This window comes from Pseudochaenichthys georgianus, chromosome 16 (assembly GCF_902827115.2).
Source record: "Pseudochaenichthys georgianus chromosome 16, fPseGeo1.2, whole genome shotgun sequence".
Taxonomy (NCBI): Eukaryota; Metazoa; Chordata; class Actinopteri; order Perciformes; family Channichthyidae; genus Pseudochaenichthys; species Pseudochaenichthys georgianus.
The window spans coordinates 27,829,193-27,849,374 of NC_047518.2; the positions used below are offsets into that span (position 1 = coordinate 27,829,193).

General features: G+C 41.8%; 1 protein-coding gene across 1 annotated transcript; it reads right to left on the bottom strand.

The window, feature by feature from the left end:
* Window positions 1–675: 675 nt before the first annotated feature.
* cdh17 (cadherin 17, LI cadherin (liver-intestine)) lies at window positions 676–19,797 on the bottom strand. The gene is made up of 19 exons (XM_034101596.2): window positions 19,711–19,797; window positions 18,064–18,120; window positions 17,479–17,574; window positions 16,835–16,972; window positions 16,549–16,684; window positions 15,631–15,789; window positions 15,133–15,285; window positions 14,092–14,297; window positions 13,855–13,986; window positions 13,605–13,755; window positions 12,664–12,873; window positions 12,152–12,228; window positions 11,887–12,075; window positions 7,078–7,322; window positions 6,141–6,271; window positions 5,651–5,875; window positions 5,434–5,544; window positions 1,349–1,465; window positions 676–1,205 (listed from the first exon to the last, which is right to left on the bottom strand). The coding sequence occupies exons 2-19, from the start codon at window positions 18,109–18,111 to the stop codon at window positions 1,114–1,116; spliced, it is 2,616 nt and encodes an 871-aa protein (XP_033957487.1). The 5' UTR covers window positions 18,112–18,120; window positions 19,711–19,797; the 3' UTR covers window positions 676–1,113.
* Window positions 19,798–20,182: the final 385 nt, after the last annotated feature.

Below are 20,182 nucleotides of genomic sequence, written 5' to 3' on the forward strand. Positions count from 1 at the left end.
AGTATTGCGAGATCTCGCAAAAGTATTGCGACATCTTGCACAGGGGTTTTGCGATATCTCGCAAAACATTTTTTTTTTTTTCTTTATTTTTTTTTTCTTCTCCATGTCCCCTAGGGGGCTCCGTACGAACGCGCACATGACCAATGAGGGCACGAGATAAGTTTATGCACAGATGGAAGGCTGACAGGCAGATAGGCCATCCAGTTATTTTAGCCGGGCCAGCTCAGATGATTGGTCGTGCTTTTTACAGCACCACAGCTTCCACAGATGACATTTTTGTATGTATTTATTGACAAAGCACTTAATGTATTCATTGCTATCGGGATGTTATGGGCATTCCATGGAATATAACAAAAAGTGTTTCTGAAGTGAATTACCTACCCCACCTTTAAGCACACAATAAATGTCGGAAATGGACTGGAGTGGAGAAAAACGTATTTGAAGTTTCAATGTTTGAAAGATCTGCTGCATCTAATTTATTATCTGACATGCACCCTATGTACTTCACACACACCTACACAGGCAGCACACACACACACACACATGCACACACACACACACACACACACACACACACACACACACACACACACACACACACACACACACACACACACACACACACACACACACACACACACACATACATATAATGATAATGTGAAAACAAAAGTGTTCCCCAGTTTCTTGTTTATTTGGAAACAAAGCAATGACTATTCCTTACAAAACACAGCAGTTATTGTTCAATACAGACAGAGACATTCTGAGTTTAAGATGTTTCTAAATAATAAAGATATTTCCAGCTGTAACAACACATTAAGGCAGAAGAGAATTACTCACAAACGGTCTGGGCCAAAAACAAATTGGATTATGTGAGATAGTTTACCTGCTAATTAAACAACCCGAGTCTAGGAGTGAACTTCAAATAAAATATGTTAACAAGCTTTATAAATGCATGATTAACATGGGGCCACCTGACAGTTATTAACTGTGCACAGCACTTAACTCTCTCTTGTAAATACAATAAAATAATGTTTTGTTAATATATATATATGTGTGTGTGTGCGTGTGTGTGTGTGTGATTTTGTATGTGTTTATGTGTGCGTGTGGTCTCTAATTAATGGGATTCTTCTCTTCTTCATCCTCATTCAGGTTTCTCTTGTTCCCTTTATTAATACGTTTGATCACTATGACGAAGACAATAACTGCAATAAGACAAACAAAAAGTCAGTCACCAACACGATACTAGAAAACAACACAATATCCTACAGTATGAACAATGCCAGATAAAACGTGAATTTGTTTTTCAAAGATAACAGAGTAATATATATGAGTTTGTCAGACTTACGGCAGAATCCCAGAACGCCGGCCAGGATCCCGATGGTGGGCCCCATCCCATAACCGAGGTTACGCTCCACTGGCGCCATGTAGCAGTAACCCAGCTCTGTGCAGTTACATACTCTCACTGGAATATAGGGAAGAGACACACACACGTCATCAAACTTTATATTTATAAAATACATGGTATGAAGTATATTATTATTGTTTAACTTTAGAGGAGGCAGCTTAGGTTAATCGCTGTATACGAATCGCATGAAAAGACACAAACAAAAACGATGACAGTTAATCTCTCCCATTAAATTATGTGTAAACTGTCTCTCTGTAAAAATCTTGGTACATTTTTCACTTTAAAACACAGGTTTGCATTTCAGTCCATATATTATAATTTATTTATTTTTTATTTACTTTTTTATTTAATTTGACCATTGCTTTTTCTGCTTCACTGTGTGACTCAGCATTCAACATTCATAGTGTCTCTCTAAATGCCTACTGGTCTCCCTTTCCTGTCTTTGCAACTAAGCCCCAAGCATATTTGTCCATTATAAAGATATATATCTTGGTCAAAAGATCTTATTTCACAGTGCGCGGTTTAGTCAACAAATACGACAAAACTTGGTCGCTATTTATTACCAGTGTTGGGACTAACGCGTTACAAGTAACGCGTTACTGTAACGCCGTTATTTTTGGCAGTAACTAGTACTCTAACGCATTACTTTTTAAATTCAGTAACTCAGTTACCGTTACTACATGGTGCGTTACTCCGTTACTGCGTTAGTCTTTTTATATAGTCAACAGCCAGGTGAACAGAGATGAGAACTGTACTTAAGTACAGTACTTGAGTAAATCTACTTAGATACTCCTGTGTCACATGCGGAGACGGGCTGTGGGCGTGTTTGTGTTGTTTACTAACAAGACTGTCATGGCGGCGGCGGAGCTCAAGTCTAGTTTCTCCACCTGGAGATATTCTCACTATTTCACTTTTGTCGAGCACAAAGAAAAGAGAGTTTTAGTTAAATGTAAGTTGTGCCCTGGCGGGTCAAAGAGCCTATCTACTGCCCAAACCAGCCATTCAAATCTCTTAAAACATCTGCAAAAACAACATGCTGGGACGAAGCTAGTAGCTAAGACCACAGAGACTCAGCCGACGCCACTCCACCTGCACCTGCACTGAAGCAACAGCGGCTGGATTTTAACCGAGGGACTGCTAGCCAGGGAAAAGTCGATAAAGCCATTGCACGGTATGTTGTAGAACACATGCAGGCTATTAATACAGTGGAGTCACCCGCTTTCAGGGAGCTAGTTAGCATGATAGCATGTCCGGGCGGCACACCGCATATGGGACGGAAAACTTTTTCCAACTACCTGGAGAAAGAATATACAAAAATGTAAAGCCAGCTAATATCGATGCTATCCAGATTAGTGTTGTCACGATACCAACATTTTGGTTTCGATACCGATACCAAGTCAAGAATTGCGATTCCGATTCTTTTTCGATACTTTTCTTAAAAAAAGGGAAACACGGAATATCGGCTTTAAAATTAGGAATAACAGATGATTTTAGCAGTCAGAACAACTAAAGCAGCAGTGTTACTAAGAACAGAAACGCCAAAGAGTCACATCTAATATAAATATATATAAAAGCATTTATTTTAATTGTGTAGCAGTGAGTTTAACATTTTGGCAGCACTGTTGAGCATTTTGAAAATGTATTTTCATGCCTCTGTGCTTAGTCTTTCTATCTTTATAGCCACTGGTGTAAAGTAACTAAGTTCATAAACTCAAGTACTACTTGGGTACAATTTTGAGATACTTGTACTTTATTTAAGTATTTCAATGTTTCTTTTGCTACTGTGTACTCCACTACAGTTCAGAGGTACATGGTGTACTTTACTCCACTACATGTATTAATACCTTTAGTTACTTCACGGATGTGGATGAATGATGTGAAATATAATCAACACTTAAATCAGACTTTAGTTCCACCTGGAGTAAATCCACAAGCTACCCTGCAGTATACAAAGTACTTCAGACTAGCTGCACCTCCACCAGCTACCCTGCAGTCTACAAAGTACTTCAGACTAGCTGCACCTCCACCAGCTACCCTGCAGTATACAAAGTACTTCAGACTAGCTGCACCTTCACCAGCTTTGAGAACACTTTCATGATCAATCATTATAAAACATATCATATATATTATTCTGAAATGGACCAATCTGCACAATGACTACTTTTACTGTCGCTACTTTAATACTTTTAGTTGAGGAACATTTTGAATGCAGTACTTTTACTGTAACAGACTATTCCTACACTCTGGTGCTTCTACTTTTACTGTCGCTACTTTAACTATATTTTGATGATAATACTTTTGTACTTTTATTTGAGGAACATTTTGATTGCAGGATTGTTCCTACATTCTGGTACTTCTACTTTAACTCAAGTACAAGACCTGGGTACTTCTACTTTTACTCAAGTACAAGATATATACTTATACCACCTCCGTTTATAGCCTATGAAAAAAACTAATAGAAAACGAAGGCTAAAGCTAACGTTAGCGGATAGTGATGCTAGTTTGCTAGTTACGTTTGCTCAACGATAATATTGCGACAGAAAAACTTTTCAGTGCACATCACGCTCTGCCGCTCCGACAGGGAGCTCTGCTCTGAACACCTGAACGGCCCGTTCACAGACTTCTGGCGTCTTTTTTGTCAACAAGCCGAAGCGCAGCGGCAGTTGCACTCCCACTTGCAGCCATGCTTCTCGTTTTCTCACATGCTCTGGCAGCTAGCGCGTGGCCGCGTGCACGAGAGAGGGGAGGGACTTAGAACGTGCTTGAGAGGAGCGGGACTGCAGGCACGGCTGCAGTGCAAGGAGTGGAAGCAGAGCGCTGAACACACACGGCTCTTATTAAAACGGCGCTTTTTCACGGGAGTACTTTTCCCCGTCATTCTTAAAGTACCGATACTAATGAAACGGAGGAATCGTACCGTTTTTAACGGCAGGGTATCGCGGTACCTTTTAAGTATCGGTACACCGTGCAACACTAATCCAGATTGCATATAATGCATGTCAAGTTGATCAACAGATTGTATTATTCTCCAATGCAATAACAGTACTGAAATGAAGGCTATAAGGGCATTCATATAATGGGAGCCTTTTTTTAAAGTAACTAAAACGTTACTTTTCACAGTAACGCATTACTTTTTGGTGTAAGTAATCAGTAAAGTAACTGAGTTACTTTTGAAATGAAGTAACTTGTAATGGTAACTAGTTACTGGTTTTCAGTAACTAGCACAACACTGTTTATTACCCATGTTAGAGGCCTATCCCTCACCTGATTCACTGTGCATTTGTCTTTGACTATTGACCTGGGCACTCTGGGGTCCTTAATTGTGAGCTTGAAGTTGTTACGTACCTTGTCACACTAAGGGTTTAGAAGGCTGGCAATAAGAATAGCATAAACTAAAATGCTTATTTGGGTTATGTGTGTGATGTTTTATTATATCTGATTATCTACTCGTATACTGTCTATTATCGTCATTTTTGTTGTATGTGCTTATTTTGGTCTATTCCTTAGTTTTTCATTTATTTTACTTGTATTTATATATTTTTTATATTTTATTTCTGACCATTCGTTTATTTTTATCGTTTGTTCGTCTGTTCACTGGGGAATACCACCTGGAGGGGGAGGGGGGTGGGATCTGGGGCGTTTGGAACTTGTTGTCATAAATGTTGGACATACTGTATTTGTGAAAAACTGAAAAATAAGGTTGTTTAAAAAAAAAAAAAATCTTATTTCATGTTTAGAAAAGCTTAAAAAATACTATAGTGTTTTCTAAAACTCATCTAGTTTTTAGCAAATCAAACAGGAGGAAATGGTTGATTTGTTGGGGACTAGTTTTAGCGGCAGATTATCATGTGTTATAGTTAACGGGAACATGTTGCTGAATATGGGATTGATTAAAACACAATTACTGTGCCCTATGTTTACTACATATTGGGCTTTGGCTACCCAGACAACAAGTCAATGTTGGCTTTTGTCTTTTCTTGGTTTCCAGGCTTACCCTTTAAATGTAACCCAAAGAATGAACTCACCTTCAAACGACTGTGTGACTCCCAGGCCTGCATTGTCTTTAATGCTAATGGGAATTACAAAGGTTTTATCTTCACTCGGAGATTTCCTCAGAGTCAGTGCGGCTGATGAACCTGTATAACATACAAACAAACACAAGAACAGTGTTAAGATTTGTAAAACGTTGCAGTTAACACTTTCTCTGCTTTCTTAAATGACTAGTACAGAACGTCAGCGTACCGTCGACGCTTTTCAGTTCCCAGTTGGGAGATTTCTTGCCGTGGGCGAAAGCGAAGGTGAACGGCTGGGAGAAGGGAGCGCTGTCTGTGTCCTCGGCCTTGATGATGACAGGCTTGGCGTTCTTCACACAGATGAAGGACTGCTTCTCCGTCAGTTTGGGGAAGTTGTCGTTGACATCCAGTAGCCTCACAGACAACACACGCTCAGAAGACTTTTCTGGGTTCTCTTTAGAGATAAATCAAAAAGCATGAGAAAGGTTTCCTGACACTAGTTTATTAAATAAAGGAAAACAATGGTCAGGTTTCAGTTTGTGAGAACATAAAATATTAACAACATTAATTATATTATCAAGTTATTGCATCCACTTCTGTAACAATGTTTCTTTGTTAAAGAGATCTTCTTAGTTGCTCGGCTCACCTAGATGTTTTCTTATAATTTGAAAGGCACAATCTTTGAGAAAACATGACACTGTTAGAAGCTGATATCTCACCCTTCTCAAATGCAGTGACAGTGACTTCAAAAGACTCCAGGGTTTCTCTGTCCAGCTTTCCTTTGGTCTTGATCTCTCCTGTGGCAGCATCGATCTCCAGCCATCCCTGAGAGTCACCGTCCAACGTGAATCTGGACAACAATCACACACGAATAAGTGTGTATATTAGTAATATATATTATAAATCATCCACAGTACACCAGGCTCTGGACTGGGGGCCTGGGGGGTGGATAATGGTAGTCAAAACAATTCAATAGCCTGGTTTGTGTACATGTCAAGTCCTAACAGTCGCAGTAATGGTAAAAACAAAGACAGTAATGATCTAGTGGAACATTTCCGTGTGTGTGTGTGTGTTCAGTCCTCTATCATAAAGCACATCTTGTTTAAGCAGATAAACAATATGGATACAGACTAAGTGTTGTCTCCCTCAGGTTTTTCGGAGTGTGTTTGAAGTCCGTATAAGGGTTTATAGCTCTGAGCTGTTTTTGTGGTTATTGCCTTTAAATAAAAGTAAAACAATTATTAGTAATTTGATGTGTAGTTTAACATATTTAATTTTCTAAGATATTTAATAGTTCAACATTTCAATAGTTGGGAATTTTCCTAGTTGCTGACGTTTTATAAAGGTTTGTAGGAGCTGTTATTGAAGAGTTTTAGAGGAACTTCATATTAAAGAACAAGGCAGAGATTAATCTTTATTTCTACTGTTGTCAACAAATCCCAACAGTACATACGTCTATCTCCAACTTCCTAATGTTTTTCTATGCTGAAAATCTCAATCCTTACATTAAATGTAATTCATTTAGTTTCATAAAGAAGGATAATATATCAGGCTGTTGGTACACTGACAATACATGTACGAAGATGCAATTCCTAGTTGATGTTAGTCTTCATGGTAGTTGGTGCCTGCTTGGTATGGCTTGTGTTATTTATTTACCGGATCTCTTTGCCCTCTGGATCTTTAGCCTCCACAGTGAGCAGCACCGATCCCTTGGTGGTGTTTTCGGGCACCGTCACATCCAGGATGTCCTGACTGAACTCTGGAGCCTCGTCCACGTCAGTGAGGGACACAGTGATGGAGGTTGTGGATTCGCTGCCGTACTCCAGACCCTTCATCAGCGGCTCCGTGTTACGAGCATCAATCTGGAGCTTGTAGGTGGCGGAGGACTCGAAGTCCAGAGGCTGTCAGGAGACAAGCAGGCGGGTTAGAAATAAAAAAGAAATAAACACAGTCCTTTCTCACAGGTTACATTTCTTGGAGAAGATGGTTGCCAAGAAAAATTCTCAACGCTTATCCAAGGAATTTTATATTTGAAGTCGTGCTAAGCAGCTCTATCTACACATTCACGCACGACTACTTTCTATTTTGTCACACAAAAGTAATAATTCAGATCCAGCACCTTACGAAGAATTACAGAAAAAAATTACCAACTATTTTGGTAGTTTTTTTATTCATTTATACTCGAAAGAATTTCCTTCTATGGTTATGGTTATGGGGGGGAAAACTCTGACTGTTGTGTGTGCTTATGCACCCAACAGCAGTTCAGAGTATTCGGCCTTCTTGGAGACCCTGGAAAGAGTCCTGTATGGGGCTCCTGAAGGGGACTCCTTAGTCTTGCTGGGAGACTTCAACGCACATGTGGGCAATGATGGAGACACTTGGAGGGGCGTGATTGGGAGGAACGGCCCCCCTGATCTGAACCGGAGTGGTGGTTTGTTACTGGACTTCTGTGCTAGTCATGGATTGGCCATAACAAACACCATGTTCGAACATAAGGATGCTCATAAGTGTACGTGGTACCAGAGCACCCTAGGCAGAAGGTCCATGATCGATTTCGTTATCGTATCATCGGACCTGAGGCCGTATGTTTTGGACACTCGGGTAAAGAGAGGGGCGGAGTTGTCAACTGATCACCATCTGGTGGTGAGTTGGGTCGAGTGGCGGGGGAAGCCTCTGGATAGACCCGGTAAGCCCAAACGTGTAGTTCGGGTGAACTGGGAACGTCTGGAGGAGGCCCAAGTTCAGGAGGCCTTCAACTCACACCTCCGGCGGAGCTTTTCGGGCATTCCTGTGGAGGTTGGGGACATTGAACCAGAGTGGTCGGTGTTCAAAGCCTCTATTGCCGAAGCCGCGGTGGGGAGCTGTGGTCTCAAGGTCTTAGGTGCCTCAAGGGGCGGTAACTAGGGTTGGGTACCGAGAACCGGTTCCGGTTCGGAACCGGTTCCAACATTTCGATTCCAACGGCATCATTTAGAAATGTGAATTTCGGTTCCGCTTTTCGATTCCTGAGGAAATGTTTCTCGCCGCTCTCCGTAGCCTACTGCATGACTGCAGCGGGGCGGGAAATGTAGCGTTGTATCTACATTTCCTACAGTGTAACCTGAGACCAGGGCCGGCCCGTCGCACTGGCGTTATAGATGTTCGTCTAGGGCGCCAGATCTGTGGAGGCGCTGCGCTGCCAGCTCTGGGAGAAAAAAAAAATGTTTTGACCGTTGGTGCTCATCCTAATTTTCGGCCTTGATGTAACAACATTCATAATTAAGTAAATGTAACACCCTTTTCACCCCGGCTACACGTTTCATTTGCCCTGTACGATGGGCGCTGCAAGTGATGAAAATGGGGGATGTTGGCTTATCTGGCAACCGCAGCTCACAGCCAAAGTGCGAGTGAGCTAGGGAGAAAGGGAGGGCGCTGTTGTTATTAGCATCTGGTGCTAGCTGCTCTGACGGATATAAGAAGAAGATGTTTCTACAATGATGTGGAGGGAGAGTCCTCTCCAGTCATACTGAGAGGCTGATAACTACAGCTCAGTGAGGTAAAGGACTCTGAGGGTTTAAATAGTTCACTTTAGTCTAAGTTATCTCAGTGGGTCTCAAACGTTTTGATCACAATTTATGTAAACACATATTTCCAAGGCACTCTTTTATAATGATTGGGATAAAACAGGTTTGAAATCATTCCAATGTATACTATAGGACAGTAAACCAGACACATCGTTTTAAACTGGAGAGATAAAAACATATGCATAAATAAAATAGTAAAATAAGATATGAATGAACAACAAAAATAAAATGCATTACATGTAGGCCATTTGTTATTTAATTATTAAAATGTAAACCGATCTTTTTCATATGGGTGTTTAGAGTTGTACCCCCTAGATCTAGTCTCTAGTAATTCTGCGTGTGCACCAGATTGAAGCATTTTACTTCAAAATGTTCAAACATTTCTTCCCGGTATGCCTGAGAAGGCAGATATGCTTGTTTTTCTCAACAAGAACTGTTTTTAAAAGTTGGACTGTTGCACTGTTGTAGCTTCAGTGGTTCTCAGGTTAAAGTTACATAGCAGTGAATATAAACAGACTGATTAATGTGAATATTACTTTAAACTAACCTGTGTAAAAGTTTCTCGAATAAATGTAATTTTTTTGGTGGAAGAAGCATGTATCATTTTTTTACCCTGCCCCTCAAAGAATCGGAATCGAGAACCGTTAAGAACCGGAATCGAAAAGTAGAATCGGAATCGGAATCGTGGAAATTCAAACGATACCCAACCCTAGCGGTAACCCTCGAACCTCCTGGTGGACACCGGTGGTCAGGGAAGCCGTCCGACTGAAGAAGGAGGCCTTCAGGGATTTGTTATCCCGGGGGACTCCCGAAGCAGTTGCAAGGTACCGACAGGCCCGAAGGGCAGCAGCCTCATCCGTGGCCGAGGCAAAGCAGCGGGTGTGGGAGAAGTTCGGAGAAGACATGGAGAAGGACTTTCGGGCGGCACCAAAGTTGTTCTGGAAAACTGTCCGACACCTCAGGAGGGGGAAGCAGGGAACCATCCAAGCTGTGTACAGTAAGGATGGGACGTTGTTGACCTCAACTGATGGAGTGTTGGGACGTTGGAAGGAACACTTTGAGGAACTCCTGAACCCGACAACTCCGCCCTCTATGTTAGAGGCAGAGCTGGAGTATGACGGGGGATCAACGCCAATCTCCCGGGGGGAGGTCACTGAGGTCGTCAAACAACTCCACAGTGGCAAAGCCCCGGGGGTGGATGAGATCCGCCCGGAAATGCTGAAGGCTCTGGGTGTTGAGGGACTGTCATGGTTGACACGTCTCATCAACGTTGCGTGGAAGTCGGAAACGGTACCGAAGGAGTGGCAGACCGGGGTGGTGGTCCCCCTTTTCAAAAAGGGGGATCAGAGGGTGTGTGCCAATTACAGAGGCATCACACTACTCAGCCTCCCCGGGAAAGTTTACTCCAAGGTACTCGAAAGGAGGGTCAGGCCGATTGTCGAACCTCAGATTGAGGAGGAACAATGCGGATTCCGTCCTGGTCGTGGAACGACGGATCAGCTTTTTACTCTCGCAAGGATCCTGGAGGGGGCCTGGGAGTACGCTTATCCGGTCTACATGTGTTTTGTAGACTTGGAGAAGGCGTATGACCGGGTTCCCAGGGAGTTACTGTGGGAGGTGCTGCGGGAGTATGGGGTGAGGGGGTCTCTACTCAGGGCCATCCAATCTCTGTACTCCCAAAGCGAGAGCTGTGTCCGGGTCCTCGGCAGTAAGTCGGACCCATTTCCGGTGAGGGTTGGCCTCCGCCAGGGCTGCGCTTTGTCACCAATCCTGTTTGTAATATACATGGATCGGATTTCGAGGCGTAGTCGTGGGGGGGGGGGTCTGCAGTTCGGTGGACTAAGGATTGCACCACTGCTTTTTGCAGATGATGTGGTTCTGATGGCTTCATCGGTCTGCGACCTTCAGCACTCACTGGATCGGTTCGCAACCGAGTGTGAAGCGGCTGGGATGAGGATCAGCACCTCCAAATCTGAGGCCATGGTTCTCAGCAGGAAACCGATGGACTGTCCACTCCAAGTAGGGAATGAGTCCTTACCCCAAGTGAAGGAGTTCAAGTATCTCGGGGTCTTGTTCTCGAGTGAGGGATCAATGGAGCGTGAGATGGGCCGGAGAATCGGAGCAGCGGGAGCGGTATTGCAGTCGCTTTACCGCACCGTTGTGACGAAAAGGGAGCTGAGCCGGAAGGCAAAGCTCTCTGTCTACCGGGCCATTTTCGTTCCTACCCTCACCTATGGTCATGAAGGATGGGTCATGACCGAAAGAACGAGATCGCGGATACAAGCGGCCGAGATGGGTTTCCTCCGCCGGGTGGCTGGTGTCTCCCTTAGAGATAAGGTGAGAAGTTCGGTCATCAGGGAGGGACTCGGAGTTGAGCCGCTCCTCCTTCGCGTCGAAAGAAGCCAGTTGAGGTGGTTCGGGCACCTAGTTAGGATGCCACCTGGGCGCCTCCCTAGGGAGGTGTTCCAGGCACGTCCAGCTGGGAAGAGACCAAGGGGTAGACCTAGGACCAGGTGGAGGGATTATATCTCTTCGCTGGCCTGGGAGCGCCTTGGGATCCCCCAGTCAGAGCTGGTTGATGTCGCCAGGGAAAAGAAAGTTTGGGGCTCTCTGCTGGAACTGCTACCCCCGCGACCCGACCACGGATAAGCGGGAGAAGATGGATGGATGGATGGAGAATTTCCTTCTCAAACGTGAGAATGTGTATAGCTTTTATTTTTTGTATTTTAAAAAACGTTACACAGTTTTGGACGGGGATTTTTGTTCTGTCATATTAAAGAGTAAAACATGTTTTTATTGATACAAAACAATGAACGAATCAACTAACAGTTCAACACGGAACAGTTACAGATCCAAACCATTGGAAGATCACATGGGAGATGTAGAAAAAAGAGTTACGTACCTTAGATACGACCACATGACCAACGCCGTGGCCGTCGGTCTGCACACTGAAGACACCTTCATCATCTCCAGCTGTGATGTGGAACTCGATGAGCGAGCTGCCGCTGCCGGGGTCATCGGCGTCGGTCGCTTTGATGGACAGCACGGTGTGTCCCACAGGAATGTCCTCAGACAGAGACTGAGTGCCGTACTGCACACAGAAACATGAAGAAAATCAGCCAAACAGTGTGAGAAAAAAAGTGACAGGAAGTGGCTCACATACTTACATTGGTCTTCTCAAACTGAGGCGTCTCGTTGTTGACATCAATGACCTTGATGACGACCTTACATTCTGTGCTGTAAGCTGTGAGGAGAAACATTATTATGTTCACCTTTATTGATTAGTAAACTACCAACAACAATAAATAAAATGAATTCAGTTATCACATAGAACATACATTTCCAGGAAATAAACTTGGTAAAGGGATTGTGCAAGAAGCTTTTAACATTTAAGAAAAACTAAATAATATATAATAAAATGAATTAATTCAGGGTTTTTTAACTTTGACTTGACTAAATAAAATAAAAAGTTTGTATCTATTACAAATAAAATAACGTTTGTTTCCTCTAATTGCCCATTATATTATAGAATTTGCAAAAATAAAAACAAATTTGGATTAAAAGGCAAAAGCTTGAGTCCATTAAGTTTTCAAAATGAATACAAATATTACAACCATTTGACCAGTTTGTTTTTGTGTGACTTTTGTTTTCAGGTGTGTGACATGACACAGTTTGTTACCTGGGTCGTTGACTCTGACGTTGAGGTTATACACATGGTGGTTTTTTCGCTGCAGAGGGCGCAGTGCCTGGATTCTTCCGGAAGCAGCGTCGATGGAGAAGGCGTTGGGGGAGGTGGCTGGAATCTGGGATAGGATGGTGTAAGTGAGGAAAGAGTTTATTGTCCCGGCCTGATCGTCATCGTGAGCCAACAGCAGTCCAATCAGGCTGCCTGGAAGCACAAGAAACAGACTGTAAGAATAAACAGTCCAAGGGGCTCTGGTTACAGTCAAAGTAAACCCCGCTGTAGATGACTGCAACGTGGACCAGAAGGGAGTAAACACATGAGTCACATTTCAGCAGTTTTGTGTCAAAAATATCAATGATACCAATATATATTATTCAGAATGAGATATTTTTAGCCAACATCACAGGATGTAACAAACTTTGTTCTGTGTGCGTTTATCAAAGGACAAGAATAGAGTTGAATTGTGTGCAATTTTCAATGCATTTTCTTTTGGTTTAAATGATATAGATATGTTTAATTATGTGATCTCAAGACAGGTGGTATTAAAGGTTAGTCTTTAACTTCACTTTAAGTATAATTTAGTGAGTTGCAGTGGAACAAAGTACATTTACAATACTTAGTTCAATTTGATCTACTAGACTTGAGTATTTCCATCTTATGCTAAATATGGTATTGTATCATACACAATATAATTAACTTGTAAAATATGATGTATTATTATTAAAGATGCTGCCCTGCAGTATATAAAGTAGTTTTAATTTGCACCATCATTACCAGCTGCAACATTATAGTAATTCTTACAGATTGCTGAATCTACAGTTATAAAACATCATCCTAACTGTAAAGTACATATAACACATTATGTAATGGTCACACACGGACCCACGGACACATACACACACACACGGACACACACACACACACACACATCGTACCTTCAGGCTCGTCCTCCTGCACCTCAAACTCAGTCTCCATATTTTCACACACGGGTGCGTTGTCGTTCACATCGTCCACCAACACTTGAATCTCCATGGGTGGATCCGCCTGTTGCTCGTTCTCATCCACTGCGAACACCACCAGGATGTACTGAAACACAAGTTCAACAATCATCCCTAGAAGTGTGAGAAGTTATTGTCATGTAGGATAACAGTGAGTTATTGGGCAAACTAAGCTGTTATTGTGTACCATGTCCTTGTCTTCTCTATCCAACTCCTCTGTCAGATGTATTTCTCCATCTTCTGTGATCTGGAAGGGGAATTTCAGCTCTCGCTCCTTCTGGACTAACGTGTAGATGGCATTGGGCTCATTGGACTGGACCTGGATCAGAAAGGGAGGAAAGAGGCCAGATCGGGAAGGTTAGATTCTGGATATAAAGTGGATATGACATGATTGCAATTCTGCAGAGATAGAATCCCTCCGTACCTTTGCGATGACCTTAGGGTAAGACTCCTTCAAGTGCTCTTTAATAGTTATCGGGCCAGGATTGACCCAAAGGTTCTGCTGCACAACAATGTGCATAATGGCGTTTCCACTCAGCGCCGTCTCGGACGCTCCTCCCAGGTCCTGCACGCGCACTGACAGGGTGAAGTCTGGGTCCTCCAGGGGGTCCACGTTCCTCCTCCTCAATTCTGACACCACAGAGGAAGACACACGTTTTAACTAGAGCCATACAGGCAACAAAAACAAAGACTTTGGAGGGTTTAACATGACAAACTTATTTGACTAGATCTCTAATTTCAGAAAGATGAGTCACATGCTTCTCCCCGTCTGCACTCGTCACCTCATCTCCAGATAAATCACACCAGCAGCACCAGCAGCTGACAGGCGTCTCTTCCTCTGTGATTCTGTGTTTATCTACATTAACACCACCTGTCACTTTCACATTTGTTGAATGTGCTGAACTTATAAAGGTAATGTACAATTTTAAAGTAATTGTTTTTTACTTAAGGTATTTCCATTTTCTGCTAATTTATACTTCTACTACACTATATCCCAGAGTGAAATATTATACGCCTTACTCCATGACTTTTATTTTATAAATATAGTTAATCATTTCTTTGCAGATTCAGATTAGAACTTTATTGATCCTTTGATGTAAATGGCAAGCTGCCTAGCAGTTTATAATATTGTAAAAGTATGCCAGATCTTTACCAGCAGCAACATTTAGGTAATTTACATTTGAATGCATCACATTTTTATTCGAAATAAAAATATATTATCCATTTCACTCAAATGGACCCTTCTGCATAATGAGTACTCTTACTTTTAGTAATTTGAGTACATTTTGATGCTAATACGTTTGCACTTTTTCTGCTAAATTCTTAATGCAGGATATTTTCTTTCAACAGAATATTTCTACACTGGGATATTTATTGTTTAGTTCAAGTAAAATATCTAAGTACTTCTTCCCCCGCTGAGTATGTGTAAGCATGTGTATTATTATTTGTGTTGCTGGGTACAAACCTGCTTTCTCCACACAGGTGAAGAAGGGGTTTTCCTCATAGGGGATGTTCTGCACTGGGCAGTAGTCTTCAAACTTCGTCCTCAGAGCGTCAATGCTGCGATCTTCTTCTCTGCCATAGTGGATGCCTTCTCTAGCCTTAAGCATCTTTTCCCCTATTTAAAGAACACACACACATTAAATACTGTTCAGTAAGATGGCAAACAGCTCACAGATGTAAACAAGCATCTTCAAACTCAGCCTTATTTACAAGCTCAAAGTAATCGGTGATCAACATCACGCGACACGTTCAGCCAATCTGCCTCCAATCAGCGTTAATCTCGCCTCACAAAATGAGCTGTGTAATCTGGATTTACAGTGGCACTATACTGCCAGATTACAGGCAGAGATGGACAGATTACAGACTTTCTCACAGAGGGTGCTCTTGGTTCTGTGTTCCCCAACGTATGTGTGTTCATGTATGTGTGTTAATGACAGTGTGTTAATGAAAGTGTTAGTACCTGCTTCTGTGGTGGAGATCTCTCCGGTGTGGGGGTCCACCTGGAACAGAGGGACTTGGTGGTTGTTGGGGATCTGGCTGACTAGGCTGTAGCTCAGGTGAGCGTTTGGAGTCTCTGGGTCGTCCCGATCAAATGCAAACACTCGTGCAAATGGGGTACCTGAAAAAACATATAAAACTGATTTATAAAAACTGAAGTCTTACCGCAGTGAAATAATCTCTGAGTATTTCAAACCGGAGAAATGTAATGATGTCATGCAACATAGGAATAAGGCTTAACCCACACGCATGCCAGGAATCCTGCTTTCTAATGCTTCTAGATGTTTATCACACCGTTTTTTATTGCCATACACATTCAAAAGTACAGCGGTTTGAGTCACCTTCATGTATTTTCCTTAGAGCCTTATTATTGCACAGTAATACAGCTGTAATGAAGGACATTTGTTCCTGCCAATGCATCCTAAAGAGCAGCTACATCGAATACACTACAGCCCAATGCCAAAAAGCAACCCTTAAAATACTGTTCTCCTATTTAATTTCCCCTTAGGTAATGAAAAAAAGTATTCTTATTTCATAATATATATTAGAAAATGCATTCGTATTGTGTGTACGCTTGGTGTCACTCTACATTGAAACATGTCTCGTGAAAAACGTTAACAGTATTCCTTTTTTACTCTTTCCTGTTTTCCTGTTATTCTCTGACGGTTTAAGGTTGAAATACAGTTATTTTCGGATGCCAATGAGATACACAACTCCTGCCAGAGTTTTCACACAATTTTACTGATGCACAGGTGGCATTAACCCTCCAAGATGTGAAGCCATGCCCCAGCAAAGGTGGGGTAAAAGGAAGAAATGTCTCCCTAAAAGCCACTCGAGCAGTTTTCACAAATACCCGGACGTTCACCAATTTAAAACACACCTGTTGGACTGTTTTCTCTGACCACAGCTGTGTAGGTGCTCTGGTTGAAGTAAGGAGCATTGTTGTTCACATCCACAACATTTATCGTCACATAAATTGGGCCATCCACAACTTCCTCATCTGCTAGTGCCTCCACCTGAATGAAGCCACACACACACACACACACACACACACACACACACACACACACACACACACACACACAAGCACAAGTACATATAAATACAAGTTTTATAGCGACTACATTTATTCTGTGTATTTGCAAGAGGAGAGAGGACCACATTACCATGAGCATGTAATGATCTTCTTGGGACCAGTCCAGAGGCTTCTCCAGGTACAGCCACCCGTCCTGTGAAATCCTAATGACTTCCTTACCTTCTCCACTCAGCCTGAAATTATTTACACCTAGATGGGTCACCTGAAACTATGAAGGGAAAGATGGTCACTTAACGATACAAGTTGTTACGAAACACATTCACTGTAGGTAGGACACACATGTCTTTCTAGTGAATATCATTATTATTGGAAAACAAACTTGAATAAGGTCACCATGCATAACATATAAATATATGGCGACATTGTGTAAGTCTGGTCTTTGTTATATCTGAATAACTGTTTTTAAAAAGGTTTCATTTTCACCTATCTAACATAATAGAGCTAGACCGCTTTTTCAAATCTCTCATGTAACCACATAATAAAAATGCACATAGAAAAATGCATTGATAGTTATTGTTTTTAAAGATAACAGCCTATATTGCTCAATCTCTACCCGGGAGTCACATTAATTATCAACACATTTATAATTGTTAAACCTCTGATGTGTTGTGAAGGAAAAGTATGAAGTAGCATTTGAGGAAAAAGGTAAATATACATGAAAATTATACTTAAGTGTAGTGTGTGAATAATTGCTTTTAGTTATGTGTGTAATACCTGATGCATGGCATATGGCACTGGTGTCCCCTCTGCCACATCCAGCTGTGTGTTCTCAAACGGTCCCTTCTTTTCCTCCAGATCCTTCCCGAAGGCCTATTAGAACAGAAACAGAGGTCAAAGGTCACTGAATACACTACAGGCTGAGGTCAAACTGAACCTCTCACACTCACACACATATTAGCACTTTTAACTCGATACTGCAGCTGAATGTAGTCAGGCATTGAGGGCATGTTTTACAGCCAAGTTATTTATTGAACCCAGAATACATGACAAGTGGGGAACTCTTGTATTTCGCTGCAGGACAGAGCAAAGTCTACGGACAAAAGACTAACGCTTAGTTTAGTAATATTCACACTTCCTTTATGCGTTTTAAATAAGTAACCAAAAGCTTTATTGCACACATTTCTTTAACTTGGTTATCAATATTTTCTTTGTTCAATTCTTGTCAAGCCTATACTTCCTGCACCTATTAATTGTTCATGAATGAATCCAATAGCCTTTTAAGAGGGTCCTCTGATTGTGCATTTACTATGAATATGAATTAAAGGATAGGAACAACAGCTGGCAGTGTTATGTACTCACAATGCTCAACAGGAGTGGGAGCAACCACAGATGCATCATGGGTGTCATGATCACAGCCTGGAAAGGAAGAGGAGATATGGGGGATAGGTGTTATTAAAACATGGTGAAAGGGCCGGGAAAGAAAGAGGTTGAGGAGGCAGAGGTGACATGAGAGGATGGTTTAAATTAAGCCCTTGAAAATAAAAAGACATTATATAAGATTTGAATACTGTGCTCTGCTGATAAATTCACATCTTCTGCGAACGGGACTGATGGAAAATGGTGTCGATAATTATTACTGAGTCCTTCTAGAAACAATTAACCTTCAGTACACGACTTTCTCTGTTCAGAAAAATTAGTTACTGATTCATAAAGACAAGGAAAATGTGTCCTTGGGTATCTACACATGAACATGGTATCTCCTTGTGTGGCTCCACCCACACATCCAGCTCAACCACCCACCTCAGCACACAGCAGAAACTGAAAGTCAGAGCTCAAATGCATCGCCAGACTTTTAAAAAACAATTTTTCAACATGACAAAGGTACCCAAAGCTCAATGTGGAAACCTCAATGAGTTTACAGCTTTCTCAGAGTTTAGAATAACATAACAGCCTCCATTGTGTGTTTGTATAGGTGGCTGTGGTTTCATTTTGTATAAATTGATTGATAGCAAACACTGTCTCTCTGACATCCAAAATGTACAAAGTGTTTCAAAGACGTTATGTCCAGATAACAGCAGAATATCTGTTCAATACTGTTTGAGGGAACATCACAATGACTACGCTCTGGACAATGACAGTATTCATTCATGTCGAACAAGACTAAACTAACGGATTGTGCTAAGAAAATGTATCAGGATTGTATAGAAAAGTTGTCACGTTTGAGATATGCAGACTTGTAAAAAGCAGCGTAGAGAGGAGGCTAAAGTCTGCGGCCACAGAAAAGTGAAGGTGACATTGAGTCGCGGCTAATGACCTTATTGTAACACAGCACACCTTTGATGTCACCGCCCTGGTACACTCCTTAATATAAGATAATATAAGGAAGCATGGTAACTTTAGTTCACTTTCGCTTGAGTTCAACTTTAATTCTGATTTTGTCTCCATAGGATCACTACCTCTGCTGACGGGAATATTCAAACAAACAAGACATTGCTGGCACTACCATTTAACAGAAATCACTTTTCATCTAAGCTTGACTTCCTGTGAGGAAAAAACTCTGTAAATGGGTGTATTTAATGTATTTGTCGCAACAAGGATTGATGTAATTATGATGGAATAACTTCGGTGTTGCAGGCCCTTTCTTCCTCCTTTTAGCAAATTGTCTCAATGACCTTTGTCAGTCTGCATTTCAGCTGTTATAACATCAAATATAGTGCCCCATACAGGTAATATCCCCTGAAAGCCAGGCACTGGAGACAAACCAGGAAGCCACCAGAGAGGAAGGACCAGGTCGAATGTCAGATTTGCTAACGCCTGATGCAAAGGCCCTTCCAAAGTCAACTGAAGATCACAGCCTTTCTGAACCAAACTAAAAGCACCTGGCACACTAAACACATCCAGTTAAACCCAAAGAGGCAGATCAGTTTCTGTCCAATTCTCACATCAAAATCTACTCCAAATATTCAACATTTCCAAAGCTAGGAGACAGAGAGTGAGCAGACTTACCTTTCCGAAGCGATCTAGCGAGTCACTCCCCAGACCTCAGAGTGATCTTAGCAGCCCCATCCTGTCTGGTCAAACGTTAACCAAGTGCTAACCAGCTATGTTTTATTGGATCTAATGATTGTCTAATCTCCCTGCCCTCATGTGGAGCTAGCCAATGGAAGAGAAGCTGACAAGGGAGAAGGAGACAGGAAGAACAGAACAATGATTCAGACAGTACTGTAAAAGACAAACAAATGATCACTTAATATTAGACACTGATTTTACATAAATACTCACCAGGTATAGATTGATAGTGGATTATAGTAACAAACAAACAACCTGAAGGATTTTCACTTGAGTATTTTTGAGACAACAGGTGTGTTCATTGAAAAGAAAAAGAGAAAAACTTGGAATGAAAAGGGTATAACAATGGGGGTAAATGTATGTAGAAATCTGCGATTCAGCATTTTTGTTTCTAAATTCCCCTCAGACT